Here is a 26,970-nt window from a genome sequence, read left to right on the forward strand (position 1 = left end):
AACCCTGAGGACTAATGAAGTCTATGTTATCGAATAACGTTGGTTTGTGAACGTTTTTAATGTAATTCTTTTGTTGCCATGGCCATTGAATTGAAACTCTGGACATGGTACCAATCTTTGTTTATTATCACCATTATTTCAAGAGAAGCAAACAGCAGTACAGGTAAGTAACATTAGTTAGAAAGGTGCTATTAGGTTTCATTAGGTCACTGCTGCTGTTATCCATTCAGCGGGAACCTTTAAAGTTAACATTAGTTATAACGTTAAACAATAGAACGCGTTCAAGTCATTGTGGTTAGTTGTGGACTTACCACTCTGGCCAAATATAGCTACATCACATGCAACATTACATTTAGTTTAAAAGTATAAACTAACAGTTACAGAACTCTTCAGACTGCAACCTCCGTGCCATCAAGGCTGCGTTCAGACTGCCAGCCAAAATCCGATTTTTAGCCCATTCCGATTTGAATCGGATGTCACTTTTGTAGTCTGAACAGTGACAGGTCACATGAAATCCGATTTTCCAAAATCACATCCGGGAGGTAGTTTCATATCGCATTCGTATCGGATATGGACAGATGCGTCTCAGTCTGAACAGCTCCCAACACTCAGATCGGATTTGACTGTCCGTGACGTGACTTTTCAGAAACGGTTGTCTAATACCTCAGCCTTTCTGGGGAGTTCTGGCACTTTCTGGAGGGTTTTGTGCAAATGAATGGAGAAATTGATTCTATTTATAGGCTGCCATGAAGTGTAAAATTGCTCAGTTGACCCTCTTAGTGAGAATTTGATTGAATTTGATTTTCTAGCTTAAGGAATGAAATCAGTCTCCCAAGACTGATGGGGCCTTAGGTGACTTCCAGTGTAGAAGGATACATCTGCGGGCAATCAGTCTAGGCAAATTTCATTTCTGCTTGCTAAATTCAGAATGGTTCAGGAGAACTCCAAATATGGCAACCAGTTTTTCCTGACGTTGAGGCAGTTTTGTCTAAGGATGACAGAGGTTTTTCTGATGCTGGGGCAGTTTTTGTCTGAGGATGACAGAGGTGTTTCTGATGCTGAGGCAATTTTGTCTAAAGATTACGGATGTTTTTAGTCTGACACCTGAGTCTGAGGATGTCCTAAAATGAACACCATAATGGTGATAACCAGACTATGTAACATAACAAAAACTAGCTGTATTTTGTTGCTTGTGTCACTATGCAAGGAGCAATCAGAGCTAAACGTCATGATAAGCTAACATTACTTTAGGCTATATGGTCCACTGAAAGTTATAAACATGACATAGCCTATAGTTAAGTCATTTGTTACTGTAGTTCCATCTATGTAGTTCTAGGAAGCATACATGCTGGACATAACAAACTACAGCTAGCCTGGCTGTCACACACTGGACTACAGGACAGCAGTACTTTTGTTTTTATTTGGACTTTGCAAACGGAACAAAACATGCAATGGCAGCAACAATTTTTTTCAGGTAGACATCAAATGCTGTTACTGGCAAACTCAAGCTGATGTGTGGATAGCCGTTTATGTGCTTGCATTTGTTTAGGTGGTAGACTTGATTGAAAACTATTATTGCATCTATTATTCTTTTCAGAATGAAATTCATACAAGTCCACAGCTCTTGTATAGCCCTTTTGTACTCTCTCTTTACACTAGGTTAAAAATATTTTGGGTTTTCTGCAGGAATCCTCCTCACAGTTGCAGTGGAGTGCAATAATATTTTGAGCCTTGTCAGTAGCTTAACATAGTGATTTAGTACAACTGAAATTGCCCTCAGAGCTATCACCATATGCTATTTTGTTGCATATTCCAACCTTACTCAAAGCTGCTCCAAATGTGTATCAATCCCAAACAAAAGTTTACACTTGTTATTTTCCAGAAATATACCCAGGTTGTTGTATCAACATATTTTGTCATAACTTTCTCTTTGGCAGACAATAAAACAGAGATTCCTCATCAAGTGCACCAGCCTCTGGGGGCCTGTCCATGTGATCTCACAGCAGACATTTGTGATCTGCGTTGCTGCTGTGATATGGTAATGTGACACAGTTACCTCATTGTCTGCATTGTTGTTTTTGGTTTGATGCTCACAATAACATTTACATGTGTATTTGGAGATCTACATGTATTATTTTTTTTATCCAAAGCTACTTACAGAAATTGAACATTCAAGGTACAGTGCAGAGGAGAATTTACCTAGGAATTACTCCTGCATCTGTCAACACCATTACTACAGAAAAAGAGTGACTATGTATATATGTAGTACAGTACTATGACAACATATCATGAATACACTACCTATTTAGTCTGTGAAACTATAGCTCATATAGTTCATGCAAGATGAATAATGTCGTTGTGGATTTGATATTTTGGCTTATGCAAGAAACTTATCGTAACGACACCAATTATCGCCCCTTTTGGTCGAAAATTCTAAAACAATAATAATAATAAATTTTAATAATAACAATGTTTTTCAATTCCTCAAAATAACATTTGATGATTTTAATTTTAAATTTTAACAAAAACTAGCTGTATTTTGTTGCTTGTGTCACTATGCAAGTAGCAATCAGAGCTAAACGTCATGATAAGCTAACATTACTTTAGGCTATATGGTCCACTGAAAGTTATAAACATGACATAGCCTATAGTTAAGTCATTTGTTACTGTAGTTCCATCTATGTAGTTCTAGGAAGCATACATGCTGGACATAACAAACTACAGCTAGCTTGGCTGTCACACACTGGACTACAGGACTTTCAATTTTAATAACAACAATGTTTTTCAATTCCTCAAAATAACATTTGATAAATTAACTTTTATAGGCCATAGGTGTCAGGTGGGCCCAGAGGCGGACATTCCTGGTTCCTAAGGCTTAGTTCACACTGGCAGTTGAAATCCGATTTTTTGCTTATCTGGATTGTATCTAGCTTGAATTTTGGGTAGTCTGAACAGCACAAAACCGCATGAAATGCGATTTTTCCAATGCTGATTTGCACCACATACGGAGGTGGTTTCAATATCACTTACTATCGGATATGACTCAATCTGAACAGTCGAACCACTTGAATAGGATTTCAAAGTGCCCCTTTCGTCATTTGCACTGCGACAAACAAATACAACGTAATTCTGAGTGACGGAAGTGATTGATTGATTGATTCAGTGCGTGCGCCAGGGCTACCAGCAAAGCAAAAACCAATGTCAGACTGAATTCATAATTTTATGGTGAAACATGGAAAACTGTAACGTTAAGGGTGACGAGGTATTTGCGCCGCGGCTACGCATAATAAGTTGGAAAATATCACAAATAAATCCACTTTCATCCATGACGACTTGGTTGTGTACAACTCTACCTAATGAATCCAGGTGTGTGTAATTTATATCGGATCTGAGCATTGCACGCCAAGATCGGATGTGATCGGATGTGATCACTTGCAATATGCAATGAAAACAGTCAGTCAGAAAGATCAGGTTCTAATCGGATATGCAAGACATCCGATTTCAACTGCCAGTGTGAACTAAGCCAAAGAGTAAAAGTCCTGCCATATTCTTTCTACCTGTGCACTTAACACAGGTGATATCACTAATTGTCTGATCTACCTGGCAGGTAATTAGGATGAGCTGGTTTCCAAAATGGTTGGATCAAATACTTGGCAGGACCAGAAATGTCCACCTCGACTGGGGCAAAATTCAATTTTTCACACTGAATGTGCTTAAATGAACAGAAATCGAAGGGATACCTTCTTATTTGTGATTTCTGGAACAGCGGTAGGCTAGCCTACTGAAAACATGAAGATATTCTGCTATTTTATGCTGTTGGTTAAATAGATACACACGGAAAACACTTGATATTTAATTAATGTGCTACAATGCAGGCCTGTTAACTGTATGACAACAGGATTTTATTTAAACACATCATATCAATTTATTTTGTCAGTCATCATGCTCAGGATACTAAAAGTATACTAACAAGCTGGGGTGCAAATAATGTTATTTATTAATTCCAGTTTACTTACTTTATCATATCCATAACCATAATGTGGGCTTAACAACTTCCCTCTCTGAAAGACACCCTCCCTCAGTTCATTCTAAAACCACCAGCCGCCAATGGTTTAAGCCTACAAGTAGCGTTCCCCGCAAACTGTATAATTCTTCGCCCCAAACTGTATAAATCCCCCCCATTTGAGTCACTGAGGGGGGAATTCCCCCTGTTGTGAAAAATGAAATTCAGGCCCTGGGGCCTATTGCACAAAACTAGGATAAGGGATTAACCCGGGATATCTTGGTTATCCTGGCTCCATTTATCCATGATCCAGTTGCACAAAAGCGGGATAGGGGGCAGCAGGATATGTTATGGTATAAGTTACCATGGCGATTTGTTCTGTGGAGCTAGCCTGCTCCTGACCAGGCTCACAGCCAAGATAAGTTGATTCTAATGGTAATTACATAATCTGATTGGTTCAGCTAGCTGTCATTCAAATGAGACCTCCACGTGATTTTTTTTAAAGAGCTGTAGATTCCATTTATATATTATTTGCTACATGCATTTACTCGCAAAACACAGCAGAATGTCTGCCTAATACATATGGATGTCATTTAAATTATGGTGGCCTTATAATTAATAACATAGCCTACTCGTTGTTTGCTTCTTTTTTGACAGATGTTTGATGAATAGGCTGCTGTAGTAGTTGATTGGAAGTGGAGGGGACATTTTTCGAAGGTGTTTTGAGCTAATTCGGCTTTTAAGACAAATTAAGATACTTTGTGCATCTTTGCGGTGGCAAAGCGCTTCCTTAATGACGTTGCGTGCCGAGACAAGGAAGCTCTCACACACGTGGGTGCATACGTAAATTTGCATTCAGTTGATCTGCCACACCTACTCCCGCTATGTAACAGAAATAATCATGATCCCCCATCCAAAAAAGTAAAACTTTACCTCGTTGTTAGTCTATATCAAAAGCGGTTATTCACTTTGTGTGCAAGACGCTATTTTTCGCGTTTTTTTTATTCCAACCGTGAGTTATTTGGGGGAGAAAGGAGAACGCGCACACATACCGGATAACTTACACCTGGCTTGATGAATCCGTGTCTGCTCATCCTGGATTGGTCTTTGTGCAACCAATTAAGCCGGTAGGCTCTTGTTTTGGATTCAGTGATCGCAGCTCAGTAACTTATCCCGGATATCTTAATTCTGCTTTTGTGCAACGGGCCCCTGGTTTCAAAAACCTAAACAGGAATGCGCTACTGCTGTCCTTATAAACAAAAGAAAAAAAAATGAGGAGAAAACTCTGAAGCTTATCTGGCACCTCAAAGCATGGAGCTACAGTTTACAGTATATACAATTCTGAAACCTGGTTAATTACAAGATAAACAGTCAGAATAATGAAAATGAGGCTTACATCACACAGTTCAGAAACAAGTTTAAGAGAGAAAAAACAACTAAAAAGCTGCTACAGCTGTTATTGTAAACAAAAGAGGAGAAAAATATGATGCTTACCTGGCACTTCAAAACATGGAACCTAAATTGCACTTAATGAACTAAATCTAAACATTTTACTTAGCACCAACAGTTTTTTTTAATATATATTTGCATAGGCCTATTCAACATAACCCCCCACCCCCCAACTGATGCCACCCCCACACACTTTTGTTGCCCTTGACCTTCCTATTCTCCCCCTCTGACAGCAACCTCCAGCGGTCATCTCTGTGCATAACCCAATTATTACTTGAAACTGATTATCTGTTTATCTTCAAAAGCAGCCGGTTTTCAAAATTTCGCGAATTCATTCTTGCTCTTCTAGGGCTGAACACAAGTCCTGCTATGCTAAACAGCCTTTCACATGCTGCTGATGCTGAAAGTGGTGTATTCAGCTTTACAGACAGCCTGCACACTGCTAGAAAGGACTTCAGCAGGTCCATGTGATCAGCTGAACAGGACAGATATGCATCCAGTTGTTTGGAGCCATCTTGGGCCTGTCTTGGGATGACTGTAAGGAAGAGAAGAAATCATCTTCATCAGATGAAGTAGACCTGGCCGAATCACCTGGTTGCAGGGAGGGATCTATATGCTGCTTGATATAATCAATTCCTGCAAAACATAAGTTTGAACGCTTAAATGATGCAATGCAACTTTTTTTGCGTTCGTTCATTGTTCATTGCATGCACCTACAGTATAGCCAAAATAGAAATCTGTTCATTTTAAAAAGTACCAAGGCAAAGACAGATTCTATACAGGAACAATTGAAAACAATTGAGAGCATCCTTTCCAGCTGCATCACTTTGTTGTGCCTGTGCACTTTACAGTTTGTACTGTCCTGTCAGGTCTACGCATGGGACAGTGAGAAACGTAACTTTGATTCGTTTGTGCGTCTAGTACATTTGAAGAAATTGATAATAAAGCAGACTTTGACATTCTTTTTTAACTATACGCATGTCTTACCCATTTTGATGGTGGCATCATCCTTTGTCCATGTCGTTCGGAATTTTGAAAGAAGAATTGCAGCTGCAACCAGTTCAGCATCCTCAAGCATGTGCCCAAAACGGTTCTCAATTCCGGTCTGTAGAGCATCAACAAGAGGCTTGCAATACTTCAGCTGCAACTTTACTTCGTCAAGTTTGACAGTCAGCAGGTGAATTGTCGGAAGTAGCCACCCCATTTGCACATTTGTTTCTGCCTGCATTATGTTGGTTGCCTGGGCGACAGGGCTTATTACAGTAGCATATTCAGTGAGGAAAGCGAGTTCGGCTGGATTTAACCTGTAATGACAAAATACAAATGGCATACAGATATTAGGCCTACCTTTTGTTGGAAAAATATTGTATGAAAACGTATAAATGTATAATGTTTTGAAAGATATGAGACAATGTGAAAAATGTGTGCCTATTATGACTGGAAAAACACAAATCACTGGGAAAGCTGTTATTTAATCTATGTTACTCTGATAAAACACATAATTCTTAGGCTCACATTAGGACCTTCAGGTCAGTGCAGATAACTCTTATGGCCCCCTCTCCTTTCTCTTTAAAAATCCTGTTCCACGGCCATGAACAATGAATTGTTTTGTTTGGTCTTAGAAGCTGAAGGGAACAGACATCCTCAAACGTTACAGCTGCAAGTGTGGATCTTCCACATTTGTTCTAGAGGCCATTGCACTTTCCAAATGTTGAATGGTACAGTTTCTTATATGCATCATTGGAGGGGATTGCACTTGTGGAATCCTCACTAGCTGTTAGATTTAGGATATGACAAGCGCACCATTGGTGTCTCGGTAGCTGGAACTCAAAGCCATCATCTTCATTTAGAGTTGCTGAACAATGGACTGAACATCTTCATCCTCACCTATGTCCTCTTCCTCTTCAAATTGAGCAGACTCATCAACTACCTCATCTCCCGCAGCATTGTTGTTCTCATCTTCACCAAAGAAAGCCTTGATAAAGTTCGAGCCATTATCAGTGGTTGTCCTGAATGTCCTCACAATCTTTCCTCGAATCTCAAATTCAGCATGAATGTCATTCAAAGCATTGGCTAGCAAGTCAAATGTGTGTGAACCTCTCAACTGTTTGCAAGCTAAGCTTGCTGAAGATCTTTTTAGAGTCTCTGGGTCAATCCAGTGCACAGTCACACCGATGAAGCCTCATCTTCTAACAGACCAGCAGTCATTTGTGGTGGCAATGTGCTCCACCCCCCTCATTGCCTCAATCAGTGCCGTTTTCATTTCTTTGAAGCCATCTTCGATCATTGTGGTGAGAGTCACCCGAGATATAATTTTGGCACTTGGGACAAGGTCCCTCCCTCACATATTCTCTGAATGGTTCTTGCTCAACTACAGAAAATGGCTGGAGCCCATGTATGACGTACTTTGCAATTGTTTTGTCTATGCACCTCTGAGGCGTCACGGTGAAGGCCGGTGTCAATGTGGTCTGCTTGCTGGTGGAGGGTGCTCCACTGACCCTTTTTCGCTTTGCTGTTGTCAACTCCGTGTATTTCTGAATATGGTGCTGGTGCTTTCTCAACAGACAAAAAACCCAAAAAACCCACACCACATTTAGCTGTACTGAACACAACTTAACTTGCCTACACATCAGTCGCAAATCATACTTTTACTAATTTGCCTATATTTCTACAAAAATGCATAAATAAACCATACAATTAGGTAGGTTGTGTTGCCACACGGTATGTTTGTTTAACTTTAAACCAGTTTACAAGCATTACCATTGAAATTCGACAGAATCTAGGAGTTAATCTAAAAAGTTAATTTGGCTAACCTTCGTGTTGTAACTATGCTAACATTGGATAGCAAACACACAACTAGTTCTGTCAGGACCACTTAAGTCAAAAATACACAAGACAGAAATATCTTTAGAACCAACTTTATTTGTATTTGGCGGTATGGATCTGTTCAGAGGAAATTCCCTGTCTTTCCATGAGCTCCATGGAAAGCCAAGACAGGGAACAGCAGTATCCTCAGGGGGGCACTGTCCCAGTTTAAAACTGGGAGAGTAACACTCTTTGAGCAGAGCAAGCAACAATGACATTATTTCAAGTTAAACCATTTTGAGGAGGAGGTGGGTTGCAAAGCAGCGAGCAGAGAAAGCAACGAAGACTGATGCAGCTTAAATAAGGCGCCCTAATGAGAGAGACCACTTGTGAGCGAAGGGAACGATCAGCTGAGCGAAACCGCTGATGTGGGCTGGGTTTGGAATAGCCAATAAGAAACTGTCAGCAGCTGACAGCGGGCCTGCGCGGCCTGCCAGAACTAACGCAGAATGCTTGATTTTTATTTAGGAAGTGTACGCGTACATGTATGTTTTATGGCCATTTTGAAGTCGTATGCATTTTTCCTATTACGTTACCAGTATGCCGTTCATAGCTCAGTCTCATTTAGTCCTTGAGACAAAATTAGTCGTCTCTCAGCCAAAATTAGGGTAGGTAGCCTACTAAAGCATTATGTCAAATGCACAGCGTCAAACTGAGCATAATGTGAAGCACGGTCAAACACAAAGATAAGTTAGCTAAACCTTGTGCCTAGAATGTCCATGCTAATCGTGATTGAAATGGGGGAAAAAATCCTAGAATTTACCTTAATGTGCTTCTTTAAATTGGAGGGGGAGTTTTTGTAAGATAGAACTTAATTTTTTTTTGGGAGGCTTCATTCGATAGGAGGAAAGGAATGAGGAGAGACATGGTTTGTGGATATGTACGGAAGTTCTGTAGGCTAATTATGAGGCAGCAGTTTTAACCGTACTGCAGTGATTGTTCTGTAGACAGCGGTCACTTCCTTCCGCTTTCTGTGTTATTTTTGTATATTTGATTCCTTTTTATCATGTTAGTCTTTATTAGTGGTGTCAATATGTTCAATGTAAGAATGTCTCCTTGAAATGAACAACCTGTCATGTTCATGTTAAACTGAAATAATAATGATGATGATAAATAAAATAAGCAAAAAAGAAGAAGACGGGTGTAAGAATTTTACTAAATAGTAATTTTATGAAGGTTCTTTATAGAAAGGGAGGCGTGGCTGTATTGGGAGGGATCTTGACTAGTGGAATAAGCTTCCATTGCATGAGCCAGATGAGTTTTAGCATTGAATATTGGACACTCTCCTATGTCTCCTAATGTAAATTATACAGCACTCAATGTATTCATGAGACTGAAGATAACATATTTCTCTCTCTCTTTCTACACTCTCATTTTTTGTCAGGATTGCTCCTTGACTGTCAGCCAGTTGTTTGAGTCCTATTGTCTGCCTGGGCCATTGGGTGGTAATGTCAGTCTTATCCCGGACTACCAGTGCTCTAATCAAACGTTTGAAAATACACCAGACTGGTTTCTTTTTCTGTGTGTCACATCACCAGCAGAAAACAATCCACTGCTTGGACTACATTATAATGGAAAGACAGTGTAAGTATTCAGTCTACTGAAATGAAGTTATTAAAAATGTACAAACCATTAATATGCAGTTGAAACATAAGATAATAGTGACCTTCATATTGTTCCGCCTTGAATTGCAATAGTTTTGGCTTTGTTCAGTCAGCTTTTTTGATATCTGTGTGACATTGTATGGATTCTTTGTCCACCTTGATGTTTTTTTGGCATTACATTTGTGACCATTTATTCATGAGTTACAAACGTGTAATGCATGGTAATGAACATAACCTCGGCCCTCTGAAGAAATAATTGTGAAGCAACAATTTTGTGCAATATGGTTATGATGCTGACCAAATTTAATCAGGATTCAGCCAGTTATTTTCTGTGTGCAGAAACAACAATCCTTGAACGTTTTGATCCTTGAATGTCTTGACTCATGTGCATGCAGAGGAGGGGCGGGTTAGAGAGAGAGAGAGATTGATTCTACCACATCTGACTATATTTGTGGTAAGTAAGTATAAGTTTAGAGGCCATTTTCATTCTGTGAGGGAAATTTGGGCCCCATTTACACGACAACGCTGGGCGTTTTTGCCTTTACCGCTTTCACACCTTTAACGATAACGGTAAAAAAAAAAAACTGCGTTTACACATAGAGGTGAAAACGGCAAGTTGCCCAGAAGAAGCACGCCAGTGGGTGTTCCCGACAGTAGCTATGCAAATGCCTTTCAACGAGCGCGCTCAAAATCTGAACAGCAATGTAGGATAGGCTATGTCAAGCACACTCTACATCGTGGATGTTTGCACAACCATTGAGAGCTAATACACAGTAGCCTATTGCTTTTCAGTGTTGGTCTTGTAATTGTATATGGCCCCCTAGAATAATATCGAATGTCTATCAGAACTGCCCGCCGCCAAACACCTGAAGTTGGCAACCCTGTATTTCGCATGCACGGTTAATATAGGCGACAGACATTCGCCTACATTATTTACTAAAATGTAAAGGAGGCCAGCGTGCCAGTAGCTATTGTGGTATCAGACACTACAAATTATTTAGGTATAGGTTATTTTGTTTACTTAGGCTACGCAAAGCACAGGGCAGTCTGTGGGGCAGTCTTTTTCGAGGCATTTGTGAGACGTTTCGTTTGGAATGGCTATCAAAAAATTTTCGGTATGGTTTGGGATTTAATTTACTTTTAGACTGTCTGATTATATCGCTAAATGTTGGGACTGATGAACACTGAAATCTGGGGGGTATTTGATGGTTTACTATTAAGTTTCATGTCGTTGAAAGTGTCGGGATTTCCACCAGCTGTTTGTGAGAGAATTCGTTGAACATGCTCTGTCTGTGCTGAATTAAATTGAGTTATTTGCATCACGGCCACAAGTAGGCTAGGCTATAGTTGCTGTGTGCGTAATATACCATAACTCCTGCTCAAACAAAGTGTGTTCGTTTAGGCTAGTTCTGCATTAAGTTGATTATAGTAGGCTACGTGTTCATTAACTCTTCTAGCAGGGGGGGGGGGGGGGGGGGGGGGGGTTGGATTTAAAAGTAGCCTAGACTATTTGCCGCAGGTTATTGTTAATGCGTTGTCACTGGTAGTTGGAATAATGCAGAATTGCAACGTTTTGTTCCAGCATTGTCAACAATGCAGCAGTGCAGCACACACACGGCTCCGTGATCCAACATTGTTGTTGTTCTGCCAAGGGTCTAGTGGTGAGGTCAAGCGTGGGGGCTGGACTAGAGGTTTGAGGTGGGGCTATGTCGTCATAAAAACTCCAGATGTGCCTTTACACGGCAAATCGAAAACGGGGTTTTCAAAAACCTCCACCTTGAAAGCAGTTTTCAAAAACCATCGTTTTCAGCCTCCAAAACGGTGTCGTCGTGTAAACGCAAGGCCTAACTGATGAAACAAAACACAGTTTTTCAAAAAAAAAAATTGCATTTATCCCATCCGTGATATACAGTACTAGGCTGAAATCATTCAGGAGGTCCTAAATAAGCTTCATGTAAAATGTGGTGCTTTTATCACCTTCGTAGGGAAGCCCTGAACCGCAAGTGAAGACTTTTTTTTTTGAGATGCTATCTTGTTATTTCGAGATCATATCTTACTATTTCAAGATAATATCTCGAGATAACACACTTGGGTAAAAAAAAAACAATATAATTTTTTTTTTTTTTTTACTTTCAGATATTATCTTGTTACTTCGAGATACTAAGTCGTTATTTCGAGTTATACCACTGCTTGGTCAAATTTACTATTGTGATGCGCTGTTTGGAACGTGCATTATTTTTCTATATACCGCACGGCTATGAAGTAGTTCCCTACTTTTGGGCTTATTACACTTGAATATTAATTCGCCAATGTCAATGTAACGGTAAAAACAACAACGTTGTATCTAAGACAGCGGCAATATAAACGAAAGTGATAGTAGCAGTGGTATAAGCGGGATAATCAACTCCGCGCCCTGTGCGTTTATAGGAAAATAATGCACTTATTGAAGTGTAAAGTCCCCTCCGCCTGCGGCGTCGGGTCCTTATTACCACTTCGAACGTGCATTATTTTCCTATAAACGCACGGCGCGTCGTTGATTATCCCTTACATATTATCTCTTTATTTCGAGATGTTGCTTTTATCTTGAAATAACGAGATATTATCCCGAAATAACGAGATAATATCTCGAAATAACGACTTAGTATCTCGAAATAACAAGACAATATCTGAAAGTAATCAGAAATCTTTTTTTACATATACTGTATGTGTATTATCTCGAAATTCTGAGATATTATCTTGAAATAACGAGATATGATCTCGAAATAACAAGATAGCATCTCAAAAAAAAATTTCTTCACTTGCGGTTCAGGGCTTCCGTACCTTCGTAACGGTATGGCTACCCAACTGGACTAATAGAGGTAGAGTTGTAACAGAAATAGTAGGCTGTAGTCTGCATTTTCTGTCATGAATATCAGAAATTCAGTATTTTCTCTTTTTACATCAAAAAACAATCTCAAGAGAAGTGACCGGACACATGTTACTGGCACCATCATAACAGTAACCTTGGAGTTTTTCCAAAGAAAGGTTCAGTTGCAAGATGTCCCTGATGCTGGTTGTCAGGTGCATTAAAGAATCCCAAAAATATACTTTGCTGAATGGGAATGGGGCCCTTTCTCCATCTTGAAGCAGAGCAAAGTAACTAAAACCACTGAGATCCAGGGTTGAACAGATATGGGATCACTATTTCGCAACCAAAAGGTGATTGTTATCTAGGATATTAAGGGATATAACTGGTTATTAATGGTTTGTTAGGTCTTTACAACATTTATAGATAATTCATAAACCCTTTGTAAGTTATACCCTCGTTTTAGTGTTACCTCATTTTCAGTCTATACCAGGGGTGTCCAAACTTTTTGGCTCAAGGGCCACATTAGGTCTTGGAAATTGACCGGTGGGCCATAACCCCCCCCCCCCCCCCCCCCATTGGACATGTACACAATGCAGTATACATAACATAACGTATATAACTATTTCAATGATAATAATGACAAAGTTATTTTGTTGTAGAAAATAAATTCTTAAAGAAATACGGTTAATATGAGGCTGTTTAATTCATTTATAAATGGTGCACTGTCACTTTAAGACTCTTGCCGGCTCCACTCAGTGGCTGCTGTGCCTAATCACCGTTGCTCAGTAGTGAAACTACTGCTGTCTTCACGTTTTTCTTAAACGTTTCTTATAAGAAGGAGATAACAGTTATCAACAATGACAAGCCAGCTGGCGCGCTCTCTCCCTTTCGTGCGCGCTAAAACGCGTTCCCAATTAGCCAACGTTATGAGTAACGTTATGACTTATGAGTAGGCCTATGTAACAACGCAAATTAAATTTGCTGCAATAGAGATTTCAAAGAGTATCATCTCAATGTAACATGCTGTTTTGATATTGACATTGTAAACGTTCTCTAAGAAGAGTGTAAAGGAGTTTGCAGTAATGTTAACCACAACGTCGTTGCTGGAAAGAAATAGCGAACAGCCAATGATAAGTGTGGCGGGCCATATCTATAATAAACTAATACATGCTCCGCGGGCCGCACTAAAGTGCGTCGCGGGCCGCAGTTGGCCCGCGGGCCGTAGTTTGGACACCCCTGGTCTATACTGTTGAGTGTGCTAGTGTAAATATTATGGTTGGTTCTACACTTTCTCCCTGTAGGACTCCCAAGAGTACGCCATCATTTAAAAATCCAAAGCTGACCCTTCCACTTTCTGCGAGCAGTTATAGGCAAGGAAAGCCAATCATTACTGCCTCAGACGGATATTTCACCATACCTCAGGTGAGAATTGGTATTCTTGTTGTGTATTCTATCTTCGATCTATCTTTTCCAAGAGAAGACTCTGAAGATTCTATTATCAGTTGAAGATTTGTAAGATGACTCAGATCCAACCATGAAAACTCCTAGTTGGGGAAACCCCTACCATATATGCACACACACACACACACACACACACACACACACACACACACACACACACACACACACACACACACCACAAGACCGTTTTATATCCTCTGCACTCGGATGCTTATTCTTATCTGTTGATCTATAATCTCTTCCATATTTAGAGGTCATTGCTTGGCCAATGTATGGAAAACACACCTGTGGGTTTCCTGGAAAATGTTCAGACTGACTGCATCAAATACCCCCTCTTCTGCCCACCCTTACCAACTAATCTGGCAGAAGACATAAGAGATGGACATGGAGGTAATTTTTCAACAGTTTATGGATGGTGTTTATATGATAACTAATCGATACCGAAATCAAGTTTGTTTCATTCCATTTGCCCAGGGTTAGTGACTATCAATGTAACTCAGAAGTTAGGAACTGACCAAACACCCTTTCTGTCGTGGGCCCCAAATGCGAATAATGTATCAGGTCAGTATGGAATTGTATTGAGGTAAAATTGAAGTGCTGTATATTTTTTTATAATATAAAATGTTAATATATTTTAAATGTATAGAAAGTCTATTTGTCTCTCTTTCTGCCCTTTTTGTATTGATCAGCAGATCAGCAGGTTTTGTGTGAGAATGTGACCTTGGCCTGGAATTACACTTTTTATTGGAGAGGAGAAGGCCTTTCTGGTATCACTCTGGTGCGCACCTTTGGGAATGTATTTTTGGACCACCACTGTAAGTCTATTGCTGATTCCTTGATATGGATTATCAAACAACTAAAATACACTGAACAAAGTATGAAAGCAACACTTTTATAACTGTGTCCTTCTGGTTATAAGGTTGGATTCATAGACAAGGACCAGTGTTCCAATTTGCATAATTCTGTAATACCTAATATGAGTACACAACTTAAGAGCATGAAATCATGAAAAATAAACTGAGCATATTGCTTTGCAATATTTAAGCATAAAGATGACACGTATCGATGTTAATTGATAGTAATGGTAACGGTATGAGCTAGCTGTTCTAGCAATATTAGTACGGTTATCACCAATCCAACACCACTGACCTGTTCATAATACTACCAAATCCTGAACACAGCAATAAGTTGAGCTACAATGATATTGAAGTGGTATCCACGTCATCATATTGTGATTTGCTGTATCTCCTATCTTTTTGCTATCCACCATGGTGCAGTCATGTGACGAAAGTCAATGGTGAATAGCGGATGAACAAAAACTCCTTGAGATTTGGGTGAAAGGAACACTCCACCGTTTTTTCATATTAAACTAAGACGAGTTGATCCATACCTGTCGCGTTTCACTAGCCCCGTTTACATGGACACTTCTATTCCGATTAGAAACGGAAAAATAGCTCAATCGGAATAAAAAATCGTCATATAAACACCTCAATCGGAATGAAAATCCTGATCCAATCAGAATTGTAATCGGAATAGAAGAGGTGGTGTAGTCCGTTCCTATTCCGAATGAACGTTCATGTATACGGTCATTCGGATTGACCGTAATATCTTCCCAATGAAAAGTAGCAAACAACGGCTATTCCGATCAAAGATTCTAAAGTGCTAACAAGCGGCTGATCGGAATAGAAAGTAGCCCATGTAAACAGACGGCGCAAAAATGTTCAATCGGAATAGTTTAATCGGAATGACAAAAAACTGTCCATGTAAACGTGGCTACTGTGTGCCCTCAATGTCTCTGGCGCGTGGCGCTACTTTGATAGAGTTTAGCTAGCCCAGTCCATTCATTCGGAACAGAGATTAGAAGTGACCAAACACCTCCACGTTTTCCCTATTGAAATACAGTTACACGACCAAGTATGATGAGACAAAATAAAACGTGCCACTTTTCAGGTCAGCTAAGCAGGTTAGAAGGATAACTATAATGTGTAGGCGTAGTAATATCCTCACTCCAATGTGGAACTGAAAATCCAAGAGTGATGCGCCGAGTCAAAGTGCTCCCAAGTGTTATTATGGTGGACTGTTCCTTTAATGGCCTGTGCAGACTACACATTTTTTTTGTCTTTCACCATTATCTTTAACGATTGGCCATGTCAGATTAGGCGATCAGAGAACCACAAAATCTTGCAGCGTCTTGGTAGCAAGAGTGGCCACATTACAAGATCTTCTATCGTAGCCTTCACGTTGTGTCGTCATAATGTCAGTGTCAACATGGGAGTCGTAGGAGATTCCCCAAAAAGTCTGACATGCTAGTCGTAGAATGTCGAAGACGGTAAATCGCGGGTCGTTGAACATGTCACATTACAAGACGCTCCCTCCTTCGAACGTTGTTCCCGACTTTGAATATTCGGACACGACAATGGAAATTTGTCGGCCACGACACAATCGTGGCAAAATCGGGTAGTCTGCACAGGCCATAAGGGAGCACTGGCGGTACCTTAAATATTTTCCTTAGTTTGCTCTCTAAGGGCTTTTATGCAACTTTATGAACTTTACGGGAGTGTTTGTGTCTGAGTGAGACCAAGATAAGGAGAAACCCTTAAAGGAATAGTTCTGTATTTTACACTTTAAGCCTGTTTTCTGCAGAGCTGCCAACTTTTCAAAAAACCTTGGAGTGAGATTCTGTCAGGGGTGACCAAAAGTTTGTCCCGCACGCGTCACGATACCAAAATTATTGTTTCGATCCGGATACTAAGTCAAGAGTTGTGATTTTGATACTTTTTCGATACTTTTTTAAAAACTATTTTAGTGTATTTGGTGATTTAATCATCAGTAACCTAATATTGAATATTGTGTGATCATTCACACCAGTGGCCATAAGATTCTGCTCGACCCTCCACACACACACAGAAAATGATAGTCATATGTTTTATATCATATATGTTGGAATTCTTATAACTGTAAATATTTTGTTGATAATGTTTAGTATTTTACAATCTGCATAATTATTAGTAGCTAAAAAAAATAGTCATTTGTATACTGATTTCAAGACTATTACACTTACTCATAGGCCTATTATATTTTTAAAAGGTGTGTAGGCCTAGGTCTAATTGAGTGTGCATTAGTGGTGTGTGTAATTGAGTGCCTGTCGCTTTAAGAAATACGTGAGGTGGCTTTCTATCTGACGGTTTTATGCGAGTGAAAGAAAAGATGCATGACAAGGATATGTGGATGCAATTAATTTTGCTTTCTGTGTCATTAGATAAAATACATGTTCAAAACACTAACAAGTTGAAGAAGATCTTTCAGGGATAATATAAGAGATGAGTGTCTTGCAATGTTACTTTATGATTTTAGTGAGCACTATTTAGCTCTCTCTCTCCATTTATCCACACGTTCCAGCAAACAAAACAGTGCAATGTCTGAAGTTAACATGTAGGCTAGGGAATCAAGTTCATCCACACAAACTGATTTCTTTCAAGATGTTAAGTTTAAGAGAGTGAATTCTTAATTAATGATAGGCCTATGATTTGTGACATTGTCAACATACCTAGTTCTCTGACCAGATTGAGATTTTCTCCCGCGGGTCTCTCCTTCTGTCGCAAACTTGGATGTCTATGCATGTACAGTGGCGCTTCTTAGCCGTTGGGGAGTTTTAAAAGGAACGAACTAGTCTCAGCCCAAAATCAGATTTTGTTTTGCGTGAGAAAATGGATGTATGGCGTGAGTGCGTGTGTAAACAAGCAAAATCGTGTGTCACACGCCGAAAGCGTGAGAGTTGGCAGCTCTGTTTCTGTATTGCCTAGCATGCAAACGAGTGTTTGACACCGAAATCTCGACAATTGATCCTGTTTCTGCAATTTGACTGCTTTAGAATGTTCTCTGTATGGCTTTGACATTGCTCGCTACGGGCATGGTCTATTCTGTCCCCTAAACGTTCGTTTTTTAAAATGTGCAACTCACCGAGTGGTTACCTACTGGTCTTCAACGATCTTCTAGCAAGTTTCGCAGCGAAATTCAACTTCTGTTGTGTTATATTAGGCACACACAGTTGTCAGGTATCTGAAAAGCACTTCCGGGATTTCGAAAATCCCTGATAAAAGATGAGAGAAGCTGTATTTTGCTACGAAACTTGCTATAGAATATCGTTGAAGACCAGTAACCATTCGGTAAGTTGCACATTTTAAAAAACAAACGTTTAGAGGTGTTTTAAGGACAGAATAGACCATGCCGTAGCGAGCAATGCTGAAGCCATACGGAGAACATTCGGTAACACTTTACATTACAGATCAGTAATAAGTGGGTAATGTTATGGTAATATATATGCAATTTCATGGTAATAATATTTTTAAACCACATATTACAAATAATTAATGTGTCATTTCTAGACAATTACTGTAGCCTGGGTGTTCCCATCCTGCCATGCGCTATGATTTCATTCACACTGCTAAGGCAGTCTGGAAACTACCACCCTAATTTTTGAGGGGACCAATCACTGAACAGGGGGGAAAGCAAGACCATGATGAGGTATGTACAGACGCATTTGATAGACATCTGTGGCGCCCAATGAACGGATTTGGGCATTTTTTCAAATACGAGAAAATAAACGTCTGGTTGCCAGACCACGTCTCGTTTGAGAAGTGGTAGGTGCTAGCCAGGCTACAATTACTGTGCAATTACCATACAACAACAATGCAAATAACTTGGGTAAAATAAAATGGTAATAACGGCTGTAAATATGTACTTACCGAAGCATTACATATTTAGGATTTACTTACTGTGACATAATATTTCTGTAATTATACCAACATGATGTGCTATGAAGGACTAAATTACATAGTAACTTCTAAAAGTTATGGCACAATTACACAGTGGTCAAGTTTTTGTAGTAGTTAGTTTGATGGTAAAATGTGACCTGTTATCTGTTATATAAATGAGGTAATTTCACAATAACTATATGGTATCAGGGCTGTAAAATACTGTTTTGTCTTTTTGAAAGGATTTCAACAACTCCCCACAGTACAAAAACCTTTCGAAAAGACAAAACAGTATTTTACAGCCCTGATACCATATAGTTATTGTGAATTACCTCATTTATTTCATCATAACAACAGATAACAGGTCACATATTATGTCACAATAAGTAAATCCTAAATATTTATCGCTTCGGTAAGTACATATTTACAGCAGTTATTACTATTTTATTTTACCCTTAAATCCAAGTTATTTGCATTGTTGTTGTATGGTAATTGAACAGTAATTGTCTAGAAATTACACATGAATTATTTGTAATATGTGGTTTAAAAATATTATTACCATTAAATTGCATACATATTACCATAACATTACCCACTTATTACCGATCTGTAATGTAAAGTGTTACCGAACATTCTAAACCAGCCAAATTGCAGAAACAGGATCAATCTTCGAGATTTCGGTGTTCTAACACATCCTAGGCAATACAGAAAACGGGCTTAAAGTGTAAAATACCGAACTATTCCTTTAAATACTTAAAGGAACTTTTTAAGGAAATCTTAAGGGGAACACTTAAGGGTGTAAGTGCAACCAATTTTATTTTAAGGGGTCCTTAGATCAGACTTTAAGGGAAAATCTTAACTTCAGGTGCTTTGTGCAACTGACCCCAGGGCTCAGACCATGATGTAAATAATAGAGGCATCTCATGCTGTTCTTTAGGGCTAGACTGTCTCTAAATTGTGAAAATGTTGATCCAACCAGGTCTAACCTCCACGATTACGGAAGGCTAGTGCTACTGTAGGTAGAACACATGATTTGCAAGTATATTCATGGGCCTGCTTTCCATTTATTGTCCTATTTGTAACACAGTTTCTGCTTTTCTGTTTAGTGCCTTTGATCACCAAGATCTCAGTAACTTTTGTGAATGGAGATATTGCAGCTCCAACTCACTCGGGGGTGTCAGGTTAGTTTGTGATAAGGTGGAGCTCCTAACATGTACATTAATGTAACTTGTTGGTCTAGTGAATTTCTTCTAAACGTCTTATATGATTTAGGTTACCTAGTTGGAAGGCATGTCATTGGCGGCGTGATGTCACCAAGCATGGTCATACACAGAGCTGCCTTGAATTTATGGCATTCAGGTAGTATGGATTTCACTATATTTATCTGTAATATATGTTTGACTATTCAAGGAATCTGTAACTGATTGAAGATATTTATTATGAAATAATACTTTTCTATCAAGAGCAGTATATCTGAACTACTCTTTAAGTACCTCTTAAAGACCTGATTTTCCATTTTTCATCAGGTGAACATGGGCTCTGTGAGCCCGCTAGCATGAGGCCTGTGATTTTTGGAGTCAACTCCACCTCAGGCTGCATGTTTCCTGTTAGCCTGGATAACTTCACTGAATGTAGCAGGCTCAGGTAGGTTAACCTCAACAACAACCTCTGTAAGATCATTTTACCTGGTTGATATTGGGATCTACTTTGACGACCAGAAACGTGGTGCAAAGTGGCACAATGTGGCACAAAGCGCAACACAAAGCTCATTCTTATCTAACACTCAGTCAGTGGCGAATTTTGCGCCTTGCGCTTCACTTTTATTAAAGTGTAAGTCCAGCGAAAATTTAAAAAAAATGTTTTTCTGAATGAAAATACATCAACTAACACCATGTCCTAATTGTAAGCGACTGCGCAACTGTCGCTTACAAACTGATACTGATAGTTTGTGTCCACATTGTATGCGTTAACATTCTTTAATGAACCTTTGTTACGTCGTGAAGAAGTTAATGTCAAGGCGACGCGACGCGACTAAAATAGAAACGGACAGCGCGACAAAACAGGGTTGAAGAAGTCGCGTAGCAAAGCAACTTGTCGCGTTCGATCGCATCGCATTCAGTCAGGACATTCCAGTTGAAAATACAGGGATGGAACTGATTTTGTTGCACGCATTCGGTCGCGTCGCTTGCAGTTAGGACACGGTGTGAGCTGTATTTTTCGTTGATCACGCAGTACAGAGCTAGCACGGGCAAGAGCTACTGCCCAAAATCGCAAACAGTGGGTTAGCATAGGGCTTAGAGCCATACGCTTTCAAGATCGCATTTTTAAACCACTAACATTGCTTAAAACAGCGCCAAACCTCATCAGTAGCTTGCTCTTTGGAATAGTTTGTATACACTTAAAAATCAGTTTGAGACCGCAACCCTATCTGAAGCACAGAAATTTCACACAAAATCTTACATGGAAGAACGGGAGCTATTGCCGGAAGGGAGCTCCTTGTGTTAAAAGTGTTTTTGAAATTAGCCTTTCTTCACAAATCCCCAGTCAATTGTTTAATCACCAAAACAGCTGAATCAGTGTTCTTGTTGTCAATGTGTTTTTATTTTTGTGTTTACTTTTCCTAGAGATGCTGTCCAAACCATGTTAACATCATTAGTGACTGCTACACTCATTGCTAGGAATGGAAATCCAAACTTCTCCAGCCTGGCTAACTGGGTGAATGTTACCAGTGAGTAACACGAAATAGGCTACAGTGCATGCCAGTGTCACAATCACAGTGCCCCAACTGTTTTGGAAATGGGTTGTGTTTGACAGGACAGCTCTTTGATACCACTGTTCAAATATGCTATAAAATGAGACAACAAATTCAAATGTATTTAATGGGAAATTATTGCCTTGAGATATTCTCATTTTGTTTGCGAGCCCTTATAGCATAGAACAATTAATGTTGAAAATATTCTCCTCGTGGCATTTCTGATATTCTTCCCGTCTCTTCCATTAGGCATTGTGCATGATACCAAAAAAAATATGAGCCCTGCCTTTCCTGGTCTGTGTGAGGATGTCCCCTCTCAGCTCCATGTTGTTATCTACTGCAGTGGTGGACCACAGACTGAGATAACAGCTGTAGAAATTCAGTAAGTCTCAGGACTCATGACACTAAATCAGTGGTGACTGATGGTGGAAAGAAAATATTAAGCACACAGTTGCAGACCCAATAATGGCTAAAATGGTGACTTGGTGTCAATTATTTTGAGGGAACAAAAATGAGATCTTCCCTGAATACATTACAGTTAACAACCTCAAAATGTTAATTGAGAGCAAAATTAGGTTAAACGAGGCTTTTAGAGCAAGACCATTTATTTGCATTATCACTGAATGGGCTTACAGTGATGCTAACAGATGATAACACTGTGGTAGTACAGAGAGGGTATGACAAGACCTGTAGAAAGAAAATCCCATGATTTCCTAGTATGGTATCGTTAAATCAGCGGGCATGTTCATTCTTCCAATGCTGTGCAGATCTTACTGAATCTATCAATACAAACCTACCCGACGTTTAGCGAGATCTGCGCAGCATGGATGCTGTTGAACGCGCCCGCTGATTTGACGATATGAGACGAGGAACCCAAGGAATACAGGTTTTCACTCTCAGTCAAAAGTTTAAAGTTATTAACTACTGTAAATAGACCCTAGGTTGTTTTTACCCTGAAGTTACACTTTAAAAGGATATTCCGCCATTTTTAGGTGGAAAATAAGCTTATTTCCAAAAATATCTGCAGAATATCTAAGAGTATTTGATTGCTCAAGCAGACAACCAAAGGTCCCATCCATTTTTTATGGTTATGTTTTCATCAGGGTTTGTTTGTTTGTCTGTCTGTCTGTTTGTTTGTTTGTCTGTTTATTCGCAAGATAACTCAAAAAGTTATGGATGGATTTCAACGCCATCATCTGCCATCATACTTTTACAGTTTTGGAAAGCTGTTCATTACACAGTCATATTATGTAATGGATACATTATAAAAACATGGATACACCTCTTTCACCATGAAAAACAATGCTGTAAGATTGTACATTTGGCTTTCCCTGATACTGAAACCCTTAATTTGGAGATGGCTGTCCCAGTTAGTTTATTAAACTTTCACTAGATGTATTCAAAGAGTTTTAAGTTGGTCAAACCAAGACGAAGCAAAAGAAGATTAAACAAAAAAGGAACTTTATTTGACCATATATACATTACCAGGTGCTATCAATGTTATATTGTTTATATTGTTTTAGTATGAAGAGACTTACCTAGTGCTCTCTTGAAAGATCATTTTGACTCAATTTCGTCAAATGTGTAATTCAGACTGAACTAATTGACTTGAACAAATTTGAATTTGACATAATAAAGATTATATATAATTTAAAATGTACATCCACATCCATGTCTTTTTTCCAGTCACAAACCAACAACATGGAGGTTACAGTGTGAAAGTGGAACTTACTGCCAAGATCTCAATACAACTCAGTATTTTCCTCTCACCTCCACCATCACTTTCAGTGAAGAATTATTGCACAGTCTTCCTCCCAAAACAAGGTGAGCAGAACTTCATTACCTAATATGGCCTAATTTAGTAAAGCCAAGTTAACTTTAAGAACTATATCCCTGTGTAATCAATAAAAAATGAAGGCCGTTGGCCGAAACGTTACCGCAATAAATAGTCTGTCTAAACTCGGAGTGTGCGGCATCTCTCTCTCTCCTTACTACGTTTATTACAGTTGCCTGCACCTCATTTTTTGGTGTGCGTTTACACCTCTTTTTCATAATCAATAAAAAATGAAACATATGTTGGTCATACATTCTTTTAGAATGAACTACCTTTGGAAATTGGTATGCACAGGAACAGGAAGGGGCCATCCCCAAGCTGTTCCCACAAAGTTGGGAGCATGGAATTGTCCAAAATCTCTTGGTTAATGTTGCAACATTCAGAGTTACTTGGAACTAAGGAACTAAGCCCAGCACGGGCATGGCCCCTTCCTGTTCCAACATGACTGCACAAATGCACAAAGCAAAGTCCATAAAGACATTGATGACAGAGTTTGTTGTGGATGAACTTGACTGGCCTGTACAGAGTCCTGACCTCAACCCAATATAACACCTTTGGGATGAATCAGAGCCGGGACTGAGAGCCAGTCGCCTCATCCAACATCAGTGTGTGACCTCACAAATGTGCCTCTGAAAGAATTGTCAAAAATGTCCAAAAATACACTTTGTGGAAAGCCTTCTCAGAAGAGTTGAAGCTATAGTTAAAGTTATAGCTGCAAAGGGTGACGTCATATTAAAATGAGGTGTGACTGAAATTCATATGTAAGTCCAGGTAGGTGAGCAAATACTTTTGCCAATATAGTGTACATCAGATACGTTCATTTCACAAACATGAAATGTCACTGGTTGTAAAACCGTAGGTGCTCGGGACCATCATCACTGATTATGACTATATCCTTCACTTTGGCTGACGTTGTTTTATAGTGTTGATTGTCTCTATTGTAGACATAGTTTTCCCACTTTGAACAACCCTCAAAAATCATGATGCCCCCCAGAAAAGGCACACATTTGATAAACAGAATATTTATAGCCAAGACTTTTGAACTTTGAACTTTGAACATTGTAGACCATGTTCCCCACTCTCATGTTCTTTGTACTGGCCCACCAGTACAGAATGCAACTGTCCTTATTTAACTGTATTCAGCTGAAGTATTATTTTAAGATGTCCAGCTATTTTATTCCACAGGTTCCAGATTACCTTTACAGAATTTGACTGTACAAGGAATGATGTCTGCTGGCCAGAGCTGACATTTCCTCTCACTAGATACTATACAGGTGAGTTCACACAACTACAAAACTTCTTTGCAGAGATATTTGTATTGCGCCAAATATAACTGCTTCTTTCTTTATTTTTTGTTTTCTTTGTTTTAAAACCTGTAAAGGTGCCCTGTCACACGTATGGTTGAAATAATGCCTTGGTTAGTTTGTTTCAAGCCATTCTAGTTCATTCAGTTAAGGGAAACTTGTCTCGCAGTCAGGTACACACAGTAAATAACACAAAGATGCACAAAGACTCAAGATGTGGGAAAAAAGACACAGGTTAACAATAAATTGTCTATGTTTCTGACACATGGTCATCAGAAAAGAAGTGTCACGTTGCATCCAAGCTGAAATACAGACGTGCAGAACATAGTAACATTGTAGCATATCCCATAAGGGATAATCAACGACGCGCCGTGTGTTTCTAGGGAAATAATGTACGTTCGAAGTGGTAATAAGGTCCCGACGCCGCAGGCGGAGATTTCTGCCTAACTCACAGAAGCACATCGTTTTTGACATCAACCTCTCTCAACTAACCCACTAAAACTCAACGCATGGTTTTATTTTGCACCTGGAGTGTTTATAGAAGCATCAGAAACCATCAGAAATGACACAAGTAGGATACAACGGGTGAATTTTGTTGCACCGAATGATAATTTTGGGTTTCTGAATGACCATTTACTTCCTTTTTTTTCAGGTGAGCCTTCTTCCCAGGCCTTGGTTAAGGGCATCTTTTTAATGTTCCTCTTCATTATTGCTTCTCTGCTGGGATCATGGAGACAGATCAGGCAGGCATTGAGCAATTCTGAATTTTAAGATACTGGTAGCAGATACAGTACACAAGAAAAAATCTATTAGAGGACCCCATTATTACTTCTGCTATTTTTTTTAACTATGTTATCAATGAACTGAACTGACTTGGAAAAAACTATGTTTTTTCTGTACACTGTTAATGTAAATTAGTGTAGATATGTATTATTATGTATGTACCAATAATGTAACAGGGTGAAGTGTGTGTGTGTGTCTGTCTGTCTGTCTGTCTGTCTGTCTGTCTGTCTGTCTGTCTGTCTCTGTGTGTGTGTGTGTGTGTGTGTGTGTGTGTGTGTTTCTTGTTAAACTTCATTGTCTTTCATATTTGGGTAGAACTGAACAGGGGGTTTCTGTGAAGAAATTGATTTTTGATTTTAGGAATAGAAGCAGTAAGATGTCCAGAATTGTTTTCCCATTTCTCATTTTAGAGAAAATGCAGAAACTTGTACAATAAAGTTCTTTGCAGCACAGAGAAGTAAATGATGGTGATATTTTAACAGATAGTCGAATGTAAAAAAACAATATTTCCTGTAATTTACAATAGTATCTTTCTGTGTCCTGCAAGACGGGGGCGTAACTTGTAGTAGGAGGCGTGTCTTGTACTTTTCTAAATCGCGGTCCACGCGAGATCTTCCTCTCTAGTCCATTTGCTTTGCATCAACACTACCTGCAGTAGATGTTCTTAGAACATAATGTTGCTTATATCATATTTATTTTTAAACATAAACAGTTACGATAGATATCCCACTACGAGACACGCCTCCGTCTTACAGAACGCAGACAGACCCTTCTCGTCATTTTAGGACTAGGGTGCTTTTGGGTTGCCCGTTTTCTCCTCTATGTACACCAAAAGAGTTTAAGTCCTACCACGTATTTGTTCCAACCATTTATTAAACCAGCAGATTCTAATTAGTACAACTCCTCATCAGTCAGATAGATCACCTAAATATTGAAGTGCACAGGTAGAACCATTACATGATAGGACTTCTACTTCTTGAAGTAACTGCCAGACTTCTACAATTTCACTTTTGTCACACTCCACCTTGCTAAACTTCAGACTTTTAAAAGAAAAGAAGCATGATTTGATTTGAAATAGAGCTAAACTGTCAAAACCTCATTACGCTTGGCCAAAAGATGGAAATTATGTTTTTTCTCATATCCTTCTGGATGCCATTAAAATCCACAAAACCAGACATTTTCTAGTCTTTTTCCTGCAAAATCTGGCCTTTAAAAATAAAAATAAAAATCCTCTAGGGGAATTTAACATGGGCGTTCCAATACTTATGACCCCCTATATTTTAAGGAAAACATTTATTTATTTACAATACGTT

At 39.2% G+C, this 26,970-nt stretch overlaps 1 protein-coding gene across 2 annotated transcripts; it reads left to right on the forward strand.

Annotated features, from left to right (window-relative positions):
• Window positions 1-26,119, forward strand: tctn2 (tectonic family member 2). Of its 2 annotated transcripts, none has more exons than XM_062544127.1 (15): window positions 1-163; window positions 1,938-2,038; window positions 9,702-9,901; window positions 14,071-14,191; window positions 14,482-14,620; window positions 14,705-14,791; window positions 14,920-15,045; window positions 20,091-20,165; window positions 20,257-20,343; window positions 20,511-20,628; window positions 21,609-21,712; window positions 21,986-22,118; window positions 23,423-23,560; window positions 24,756-24,844; window positions 25,527-26,119. In XM_062544127.1, the coding sequence occupies exons 1-15, from the start codon at window positions 79-81 to the stop codon at window positions 25,643-25,645; spliced, it is 1,722 nt and encodes a 573-aa protein (XP_062400111.1). In that variant the 5' UTR covers window positions 1-78; the 3' UTR covers window positions 25,646-26,119. The 2 variants fall into 2 exon arrangements, with proteins under 2 accessions (XP_062400111.1, XP_062400112.1); XM_062544128.1 differs by having other exon boundaries at window positions 14,923-15,045.
• Window positions 26,120-26,970: the final 851 nt, after the last annotated feature.

This window comes from Sardina pilchardus, chromosome 8 (assembly GCF_963854185.1).
Source record: "Sardina pilchardus chromosome 8, fSarPil1.1, whole genome shotgun sequence".
NCBI lineage: Eukaryota > Metazoa > Chordata > Actinopteri > Clupeiformes > Clupeidae > Sardina > Sardina pilchardus.